The 10,842-nt window shown below is 57.4% G+C and overlaps 1 protein-coding gene across 1 annotated transcript; it reads left to right on the top strand.

The window, feature by feature from the left end:
• The first annotated feature begins 300 nt into the window (after positions 1-300).
• On the top strand, positions 301-8,619 carry FASTKD3 (FAST kinase domains 3). The gene is made up of 6 exons (XM_040977644.1): positions 301-2,134; positions 2,297-2,382; positions 4,324-4,498; positions 5,426-5,495; positions 6,740-6,854; positions 8,250-8,619. The coding sequence occupies exons 1-6, from the start codon at positions 781-783 to the stop codon at positions 8,346-8,348; spliced, it is 1,899 nt and encodes a 632-aa protein (XP_040833578.1). The 5' UTR covers positions 301-780; the 3' UTR covers positions 8,349-8,619.
• The last annotated feature ends 2,223 nt before the right edge of the window (positions 8,620-10,842 follow it).

Below are 10,842 nucleotides of genomic sequence, written 5' to 3'. Positions count from 1 at the left end.
TCGGCCCGGCGTCCCCGCGCACCCCGCGGCGCGCATGCTCGGCACGGGGACCAATGCAGAGCTCCGGAGGGGCGAGTCGAGCCAATCAGGGCGCCTGTTGCAGGCGGGGCGTGGCCGGCGTCCGGCTGCACGCATGCGGCGTCCGGCTGCACGCATGCGCCGCCCGCTCGGCGTGTCTCCTCAGCCCCCGGGGCTGCGGCGTTCGCGAACGGAGGCCCACGCGGCCTGGCGGCGTCCCGGCTGCTCGCGTGGCGGGCAGAGCTCGTGCTGAGGCCCGTGGGGCCGCTCTGCTGCCGGCCGCCTCTCCCGCGGCCGCCTCTCTGCCTGTGACCTCCGGCCGAAGTGGCCCTCGGCTCACCCCACCGCGACCTGGGCACCTGCCGGCCGGCGCCCGAAGCTGGCGCTGCTCGCCCGCCTCCCAGTCTTAAACTTCGTAATAAACGTGGACGCGGGCCCTTGCTTCGGCCCTCCGCGGGGCTTGGGTGTGAGTGCCAGCTGCACCGGCCGCTTGGCTGCTGGGATGCCGGTGAGCCCCCCTTGGCTCGGGGCGAGGCGGCCCTGCGGGGCACCCTGCGGTCGTCCCTGAGCTGCTGCGGGGCACCCTGCGGTCGTCCCTGAGCTGCTGCGGGGCACCCTGCGGTCGTCCCTGAGCTGCTGCGGGGCACCCTGCGGTCGTCCCTGAGCTGCTGCGGGGCACCCTGCGGTCGTCCCTGAGCTGCTGCGGGGCACCCTGCGGTCGTCCCTGAGCTGCGGGTCAAGGGCGGCGGACTGCCGGAGGGCATGATGCTCGCCTTGCGGAGGGGCCTGTGGCGTCTGCCCGATTTCGGGGTCCGGAGGGCTCTCCCTGTGAGTTGTGCGCCACCGCCGGGGCCTCTCCGAGGCGGGCTCCGTCGGGCCTACGCGCACAGGCTCCCGTCCGAGGATGGAAGCGCGCTCGGGCCAGCCGGGCAGCCGCAGTGCCCCGGGCCGGGCCCCTGGGACAGGGCCGGAGGCGGCCGCGAGGGAGAGGACCGCGAGCGAGAGGACGGGCCGGCGTCCCCGAGGGCCCCGGGCGAGGAGCAGGTGCACCTGCGGACGCTGGACGGCCTGGCCTCGGCGGAGGAGGTGCTGGCCTTCGTGGACGCGCTGGACCCTCTGCCCGACAGCGTGGCCGCCAGGGCCGTGGAGCGGCTCGGCGGGGCGGGAGGCGGGGGCGGCCCGGCCGCGTGGCCCCCGTGCGGCGCCAGCCTCGTGGCCGCCCTGAGGACGCTGGTGCTGCTGCGGGCCGACCCCCGGGGCAGCCTGCCGGGCCGGCTGCTGGCCGAGTGCCTGCGGCGCCTGGCCGGGGGCGGCCTGCGCGTGCCCGAGCTCTGCGCGCTGGCCGAGAGCCTGCTGGCGCTGCGGGGCCCGGGCTGCGAGGCCCTGGCCGGCGTGCTGCAGCAGCTGCAGGGGGCCGACGAGGCGGCCTGGGGCCCGGCCGACGTGCTGGCCGTCTACGGCGTCCTGCAGGCGTGCCCCGAGCTGGCCGGCCGGCGGCGCGCCCTCCTGGCCAGGCTGGCCCGCGCGGCGCTGCCGCTGGTCCCGCAGCTGGGCCCCGCGTCGCTGAGCCGGCTGCTGGCGGCGCTGGCGGGCCTGGGGCAGGCGCGGGCGCGGCCGCTGCTCGGCAGGCTGGCCCGGCACGCCGCGCGCCTCGTCCCGCGCTTCACCGCGCCCGAGCTGGGCCGCGTGCTCCGCGCCCTCGGGCACCTGGGGCACCGCGACCGCGCCTTGGCGCACGCCCTGGAGCGGCACGCGGCCGGCCTGGGCCCCGGCCTGGCGCCCGACGTGGCGAGCAGCGCGGCCGAGCTGTGCGGCCGGGAGCTGCTGCTGTCGCGCCCCATCCTGGACGCCGTGGCAGGGGCTTTCCTGGGCCGCCCCGAGAGCTTCTCGCCCGCCCAGATCGCCAGCGTCTTCGAGGCTTTCGGAAAACTCAACTACGTGCCCCCGAACTCCGCTGCCCTGTTCGCCAAGCTCGAAGCTAGGCTCTGCGCTCAGCTCGATTCTTTTCCACCCAAAGCGCTTTTGAAGCTTCTCCACTCGTGTTCCCTTCTTGAATACCATCCGGTCAACTTCCTGCCGAAAATATTCAGCCCTTTCTTCCTTCAGCGGCTCCAAGGTGAGCTGGCCCTAATGTCTGATTCTGGGAAACAAGGTCACCTTTGAACTTGGGGGTTACGGGTCTCAGTTGTAATGCTGAAGCCGAGCAATCCTTTGCCTTTATTTTTGCTTCACGGGATAAATGGTTGGGTGTCCTAAGGCTGGGTGCTTGCTCTTCCAGGTGAAGAATCCTATTTGGACAGAGTGAGTCTGGCCCAGCTGACCCAGCTCTTCCTAAGCTCGGTGCTCGAATGTCCGTTCTATAAGGTAAGCAGGAAGTGCAGGGCTCACTCCCCTGGGGGGTGACCAGCGCTGTGTGTGTGTGTGTGTCCTGCTGCGCCCAGGCTCCCCTCACTGCTCTCTCTGCTCCCTGTGAAAAGCAGAACTTTGATTTACTCCAATTGCCTTGTTTTTGTTTTAAACAAATTGATCCCCCTGTGTGTTCCTGTCCTGAGGGACCAGTGTCCTTTGCGTGACTCTGTAGACAGCTGTCAGTGGCTGCAGGTACATGAGTCAGCAGCACTCCTGGATTCTGTCTGCGGCTGTGAAAGGGTTTTAGCATTTCTCAGAACGGTTGCCAAAGTGAACCTCTGTGCTAAACAAACTCTGCAGTGTTTTTAAACCAAGGCAGCACTCTGAGAGCTTAGGGAGAGTTGCTGCGGCTGTGCAGCAGTGTTGGGCCCACGTGGAGGCTCAGGATAGCCACGCTGGGCCTGGCCACCCACTGCCCGGGACAGTCTGGAGAGCGCTCAGGTGCATGCGTCTGTTCCTGCAGGCCGCTCACAGCAGGCTGCATGCCCGCAGACATGCAGGCCTGCAGACACGCAGGCATGCAGGCCCACAGACACACAGACACGCAGGCACACAGACATGCAGGCCCGCAGACACGCAGGCACACACACGCAGACATGCAGGCATGCAGGCACACAGACACGCAGGCATGCATGACACGCAGGCACACACACGCAGGCATGCAGGCCCGCAGGCATGCAGGCCCGCAGACATGCAGGCACACAGACACATTGCCAGTATTTTCTGGGAATGGAGTGGTCCTGCTGAAGCAGACGGCTTCTTTGCTGGTGTTTGAGGACATCTCTTCAGGCTGAGAAGGGCTTGCTGTATGACATCTTGCCTTCCTGGTACTGCACTCTCAGTCTTTCCAGCTTTAGCTTCTATCAGCAGTGCTGTGGTCAGCATCCTTGTTACCGTTGTACTGTTGCCTGTAAGCTAGATTCCTACAGCGTGGAAGTGCTGAATTACTGCTTTAAGTACTGGATTACTGTTTTAAATACTGGCCTATCTGTGCGCTAGGATTTGTAGCTGTCATATTTCTCCTGCACTGAGAAGCTGACCCTGTCTCCCCCACATCTCCTGCAGGGTGGGAAGCAGTGTCACGTGTTAAGATTCGTTTTCACAGCACGCGTGGAAACTGAGCACTTCTTGAGGTGTTTAGTGCCAGTGTGCAATTCCCAGGACGTGTCCTCGTGCGTCTGGACTCCCGTGGGAGCTCGGCTATCTTTGGTCTTAGAGTTCACTGTAAAACAGACACAGGATTTTCCTTTCGTTTGTGATTTTTTTGTTTTAAATTATGGTGTAAGTTTAATTTTTCTGTAATCAAATTTGTCTTTCATGTCTTCTGGGTTTGCTGTCCTCACTGACCTCGGGGTTTGTATTTTATTATGTAGTCACATTTTGAAGCTAACCCATACAGCTGTGTCCTGCGTGCCTGTGTTGGAGCGTGGGATGTAGAGCTCATTGTCTCACATCCCGACCGTCTGGGCCAGAACTTCGTTGTCTGAGCGCTTTGCAGGGGTGGAGCCGGGCTTGCTCTGCCTCGCTTTGGAATTCATGACTAGCCGGTGTCAAGTGCTGCCGGTGGAGCTGACCTGGCCAGAAGCCTTCGTTGCCCTGTTTTCCCTTGCAGGACTTTGGTCAATCCCGCAGTTGTTTCCTTTTTGTCCCCCCCTCAGACCCCTCTCTTTTTCTTCTTCCTGTTTCCGGTGGCCAGTGACTGCACGCGGCTCTGACGCGCATTTTGAACTGTGGTCTTTTGCAGTGTTTTTTTAGAAGGCCATCTGGCTTACTCCTGGAAAAGCATCAGGCCTATACAGTAATTTTGTATCAAACTTATGTAACCAGCTAAGCTTGAATTTACTCTCAGGTTTCGTATCTTACATTTCTCTCTCGTGTTTGCACAATGACTTTCAGGGTCCCAAACTCCTTCCTAAATACCGAGTGAAGTCATTTCTAACTCCGTGTTGCTCCTTGGAGACCCCCGTGGATTTCCAGCTTTATAAACCTGTGATGCTTGCACTCACTGACCTGTTAGGAGCGAGATTGCATTTTGCTTCCAAAGTGCTAACACCCTATTGTTACACGATAGGTAAGTGGCGCAGGAAGTCTTGCTGTCTTGAACCCAGCTAGGTGCCCTGCCTTGCAGATATGTGGGTGTGTGGAAACAAGTGCAGCAGTGCCCTGCCCGCAGCCAGTGGCCTGTTGCAGTGGGGTCAGTGCTGCCGGGTTAGCACAGTCACCCTCTGCACACTTCCCCGTCTGTCGGAGAAGACTTCCAGCACTCGGGTATGGGCTCAGTGAAACATGCCTGGGACATGGAAAGTGCTCAGTAATGGTTAGCTGCGGTTACAGTCAGGCCCAGGGCTATGCGAATTTAATAGCTATGGCTACAGGAAGCCGTTCAAACCAAAATTAACTAAAGTGAAAGAAAAACAAAAAGTTTACAATTCAGCTCTTCCATCAGCCCTGTCCAAGTGCGCAGTAGCCACCTGTGGTTTGTGACTGCCTGATTGGACCGCACAGCCAGAAACACTTCTGCCTGCAGGGACTCTGCCACACAGAGCGGCAAGCCAGGGCAGCGAGTGACGGGCAGGGGCTCTGGGGTTCCCACGATAGCATCTTAACTCCTGCCTTCACCCAGGGGCACGGGTCGCCTATTCCAGATTTGAGAATATTCGAGGACCCGTGTCAGCAGGGTGCAGCGTCCTTCACCTGCCGGCCGTGAGCTTGGCAGGTGTGCAGGCGGTGGGCTCTGCTTGAGCTGCCCATCTGGACTGGTTGTCAGGGAAAGAGTGAGGATAGTGCGTGACAGCTCGTGACCCTCCTGTCTGCTTCATGTAGCTGAGCTGTGAGTGTAAGCTGCTTAGGATCGAGTTCTCACCATCGGTTGGTTGTGGTTCTTTGCAGCTTTCAGCGCAGCTGGTACAGCAGTGTGGAAGAAGTCAAAGTGGAGGAGCTGTACAGGGAGATGGTTCTCAGGAGGGTATCACAAAGCCTCCCTTTCTTCTCTCACCAGATGTCGAAATTAAGTTAGACGAAGGGGGATTTGTATTACCTGCTTCAGTTGATGAAGATGTCTATGGAAGGTAGAGTCTTGTACTTTTTATTCTAAGACATTTTAAATGATGTACATATTTATTTGAAAGGCAGAGTGACAGAGGGAGAAACAACATTTCTGCCCACTGTGTCGTTCTCTCCATGGCCACCAGAGCCCAGAGTGGGCAGGCTGACGGCAGGAGCCGGGGACTCCATGCATGTGTGCTACGTGGAGCGGAGACTCCAGCACTGGAGCCATCACGTGCTGCCTCCACGGGTGTATTAGGAAGCTGGCTTGGAAGTGGAGCAGCCGGGACTTGAACCAGCACTCCTGTGTGGGGCGCTGTCATCACACCACAGTACAGACAGAACCCTGTTGTAACACTTGCAACCTTAAGAAATGATCTTTTTTGAGGCTGGTATTGTGGCATAGAGGCAGAGGTACCACCTGCAACAACTGGCATGGTATGGATATTGGTTCAAGTCCCAGCATTTCTGTTTCCATCTGGCTCCCTGCACCTGGGAAAGCAGTGTAAGATGGTCCATATCTGGGCCCGGCGGCGTGGTAGTCTAGTGGCTAAAGTCCTTGCCTTGGACATGCCAGGACCCCATATGGGCACCGGTTCTAATCCCACCTGCTCCACTTCTCATCCAGCTTCCTGCTTGTGGCCTGGGAGGGCAGTGGAGGACGGCCCAAAGCCTTAGGACCCTGTACCCATGTGGGAGACCTGGAGGAAGTTCCTGGCTTCTGGCTTGGGATAGGCGCAGCACTGGCTGACGCGGCTCACTTGGGAAGTGAATCATCGGACTAAAAATCTTCCTCTCTGTCTCTGCTCCTCTCTGGATATCTGACTTTGCAATAAAAATAAAATAAATCTTTGAAAAAAAAAAAAAGATGGTCCAAATCCTATGGTTCCTGCGCCCACGTGGGAGGCATGGAAGAAGCTTCTGACTCTTGGCTTTGGTCTGGCCCCGCCCTGGCTGTTGCAGCTACTTGGGGAGTGAACCAGCCAATGGAAGTGTTTGTCCCTCTCTCTGTAACTCTGCATTTTAAATCAATGAAATGAGTATATGTACATATGTTTTTTAAATCTTTCCCTTCATAGGGTGAAACAAAATAGACCTTCTAGAAGGCAAAATGTTTTTAACTTGCTACTTCTGAAAATTCGTTGCGGTATTTTATAAGGATCCTCAGTCCTTTTGGAAGGATTGAAAGATGACCCGCTTGGGGCTAGGGCAGCCAGCACTGTGACTAGACATGTTCCTGTCAGACTTCCTCCCTTGGGTTTTTCAGAGTAGCCTTGTGCATTGACGGGCCACAACGATTTTGCTCCAACGGCAGACACTTACTGGGGAAAGAAGCTATTAAACAGAGACACCTGCAGTTACTGGGCTACCGAGTTGTTCAGGTATGAGTTCGCATTTCCTTCCTTCCTTCCTTCCTTCCTTCCTCCCTCCCACCCTCCCTCCCTTCCTTCCTCCCACCCTCCCTCCTTCCTTCCCTCCCTTCTTCCCTCGCTTCCTTCCGTAAAAAGTTTTAATTCAGATTTGATTTTTCTAGGGTACCAGTAAAAAGTAATAGAGGCACAGAAAACCTTTAGTAAGGGTTCATGACTAGAACAGTGCCAACCAGAAGTGATTGGGGCTCTCCCAAGGGAGTGAAGGGGCTTCTCCGAGACTGAAGTGGCAAAGGAAGTGCTCCCCAAGCTTGCGCTGTGCTGTTTCCTGGTGCAGGCGTCACCGGGAACCACCCCAGGCCCCACGCACCGGCCTCACGCACCAGGCCCCACGCACCAGCCCGAAGGCAGCTCTCGGAGGTTCCTCAGGCCCGTGGTCGTTTATTTTCACGGGACTCCGTGATCTGCGTGCCTGAGGATGACAGACCTAGTTTAGGTCCGGGATTAGCCTCAGGTCTCCTGACAGGGGCCGCAGTGTAGCCCCTGGTTGTTCTCCAGAAGTGGGGCGTGCTGTGTGCTCTCAGCCCTGCCTGCCTCTCTCTGTTTCAGAGACTCCTTGTTATCCTCAGATTCCTGATTTAGTGCCCAACGTGGCTGATGTGCCTAAGGTTCACAACCTTGTTTGTGTTTTCTGTGGAGATGGGTGTCAGGCCCTGGTGTGGGAGGGCTTGGAGGGGTGAGTTTGAACAGAAAGAGCAGCCCGGGTTCCCGGCTCCTCTGGGCTGGGGCTGCAGGCCCCTCTGGATCTGCCTGTTAGCGTTTGCTCCCCGGGTGAGCATTCCTAACGGAATCACGCCAGGTGTGCTGCTGCTTGGCCGCTTCCAGGAATTCTTGATGTCCTAACATCCAGGACCCTCCATGGGCATCTCCTCCACCCAGGCCCTGTGGTCGCCTGGCCCGCTCGGCTGCCCGGCTGCCTCCCCGGTCCCTGTGGTCGCCTGGCCCGCTCGGCTGCCCGGCTGCCTCCCCGGTCCCTGTGGCCGCCTGGCCTGCTGCCCGTGGCCTGGCTCTGCTCCTCCAGCCTCTCTTTACCCAAGCTGCTTTCCCACCCAACTTTTCCCGCAGTTGGAATTCTCCTGTTCATCAGCTCTCACCATCAGTTCATTAAATGCCTCCTCCCTCTTAGTGATAAATCTCCAGTCTGCTTCTGTGTGTCTTACATTTAACTTGACACTTTGTCCTTGAGCCCCCAGAGGCCCAGGGCCTGGGCTTGGTTATCTGATGCGCCGGTGTGTGCCCGGCTCTGTCCCACAGGCGTGACCACTGCCTTCGAATGAGAAACAAGGCCATGTCCAAGCCAGAGTCCTCCCAGTCCTGAGGAGTGCCACGCCTTTGCTCTCCCCGCAGGTCCCCCACCATGAGGCGGAGCTGCTCAGGTCCAGACTGGAACTGGTGGAGTATTTACAAAGAAAACTGTTTTCCCAAGACACTGCTGCCTGTTGGTAACGGGAGCCCTGTGCAGAACTCGGAGTGTAGAACAACATCCTGGTTCACACTCTGGCGTAAAACGCAGAGAGAATGTAAGTCTTGAATTAGTCATGCTGCAGAACTCTGTGTACAGACCGTTGGTCTAGGAGTGTCTGTAATGCCCCTCTACCCTGTGTACAGCTATTAGTGGCAGACTTCAAGTTCATCTTGATTTAATGCTAGTGTCCTAGGTATTTTTTATACATCAAACAATAAATGAAGTTTAAGTAAAGGAATGTAATAAATGTCATTTTAAGTGTTTTGATTTCAATAATTATTATAATAATTATATGCTAAATGGGCCTGGCACGTTAGCCTAGTGGCTAAAGTCCTCACTTAGTACATGCCAGGATCCCTTATGGCCTCCAGTTCTAATCTCAGCAGCCCACTTCCCATCCAGCTCCCTCCCTGCTTGTGGCCTGGGAAAGCAGTGGAGGATGGCACAGAGCCTTGGGAGGGACCCTGCACCCGTGTGGGAGACCTGGAAGAGGTTCCTGGCTCTTGGCTTGGGATTGACTCGGCTCAGCTCTGGCCATTGTGGCCACTTTGGGGGTTGAATCAACAGATGGAGGATCTTCCTCTCTGTCTCTCCTCCTCTGTAAATCTGACTTTCCAGTGAAAATAAATCTTGAAAAAAAAGTATATGCTAAATAAAAATAGGATCTTTGGAGGCCTGTATTTTCCCAAACAACAAACGTGAAAAATTTTATTTCTGTCTTATTTTTGTGTATAAAATGGAACAATGAAAAATAGATTTGGGCCCAGTGCAGTAGCCTAGCGGCTAGGGTCCTCACTTTGCATGCGCTGGGATCCCAGCAGCTCCATTTTCCTTCCAGCTTCCTGCTTGTATTCTGGGGAAGCAGACGAGGACAGCCTGGAGCCTTGGGACCCTGCACCTGCGTGGGAGACCCAGAAGTTCCTGGCTCCTGGCTTCAGATCACTGCAGCTCCGGCTATTGTGGCTGCTTGGGGAGTGAATCATTGGGTGGAAGATCTTTCTGTCTCTCCTCCCCTCTGGATATCTGACTTTGCAATAAAAATAAATCTTTTTTTTAAAAAAGTAGATTCTAAAGTACTTTGAATGTAAATGTGTCATGGGAGATCGTAAGTTATGCCAATGTAACGACTGCATTTTGTAATGATTGGCATGGGCTGGTATGGGGGAAAGGCCGTTTGGGGGGAGCGCCTGGGCGTTGGAAGCTGGGCTGGGCAGAGTCAGCAGGAGTTGGGGCAGCCATGTCATTGCCCGTCATGTCAGGTTCGGGGCAGTGCCATCCTCTTCAAGGCCAGGTTACAGTGCCACTTGGGGCTGTGGCAGGAGCTCTAGCCTGGGGAGCCCTGCTGAGTGCTGCCTGCCCCCTGGGGGAGTGCCCCGTCTCAGGTGAGCCCAGGGAGGAGGTGAAAGGGCTCCTTTTCTTGCACTTGGAGCAGGCAGTGGAGACCAGGTGAACCCCAAGTCCCCTTTAACAGTATACCTTGATTCCGGAGAGGGGCAGAGGGCAGCAGTGGGCAGGAGGCGCCCTGTGTGTCCTGCTGTGTGCCTGTACCCGGATGAGCATGCCACCTGCTTTGGCGCTGGCTACATGGGCAATCAGCTGAACTAGACAACTGCAAACAGGTGATCAGCTCTGGGTTCTGGGAGGCCTCAGAAGTCCCCTTGCCAGGGAAGCCCAGTGTGCCCTGGGCAGCCCCAGGTCCCTGTCTGCTGTCATTGCACTGGTCCCCTCTTCCCAAGGGTCCACTCCTCCTTGATGTGTGAAGCCGAACCCTGAAGTCCGCTGGCTTTGTGAGCTGACCATGTGAAGAGGCACATGGACCTAGCCCAGTGCTTGGGCACCCACAGGAGGTGGCGGTGTGACTCCTCAGCCTTTGTCCCAGCCCTTGGCTGCTAGGTGGCCTTCTGTCCACTCCCAGCACTCCAGCTGCTGTGCCGTGGCCTCACAAGTCCTCCCTCCCAGTCTCGCCCATTCCCCACATGCCTGCTGGAGGCTATGACGATGCCAGCGCGCAAGGGAGGAACCCAGAGAGGGCTGGGGGATGCCCCCTGTGCCCTAGAAGCCCATGCAGCACTCTGGGAAGCCAAGGCCCTGGTCTGCCAGCGAGGGGGTGAACGCCGAGTTTCAGCAGAGGTTGGAGGTCTGTGCAAGACTGGCAGGTCCGTCCCAGGGACGGAAGTGAGCGCCAGGCCAGCGCTGCTTCAACATGGCTTCCTCCTCAGAAGGTACATGTGGAAATGACTGACACGGAGATGATTGGATGAATACACAGCCTCGCTGGCTTCCCAGTGGACTGGGTTTATCGGGCCCTGAGACTCATGGCTGTACCTAAGTAATGAGAGGTGTGAGTACTTGACCCGCCTGGTGGCCTTTGCTACCACCATCTTACTGCCCCGCGATGAGTGAAAACCGGTGAGACACATTTGAATGCTAGTCTTGTCTTGGCCACAGCTTCACTTTGGATGGTTTCCATGATCT

The sequence above is a fragment of the Ochotona curzoniae genome, unplaced genomic scaffold, assembly GCF_017591425.1.
Source record: "Ochotona curzoniae isolate NIBS_2020 unplaced genomic scaffold, NIBS_Ocur_1.0 contig_2754, whole genome shotgun sequence".
In the NCBI taxonomy this organism is placed as follows: Eukaryota; Metazoa; Chordata; class Mammalia; order Lagomorpha; family Ochotonidae; genus Ochotona; species Ochotona curzoniae.
This window is presented reverse-complemented; position numbering and strand designations above follow the sequence as displayed.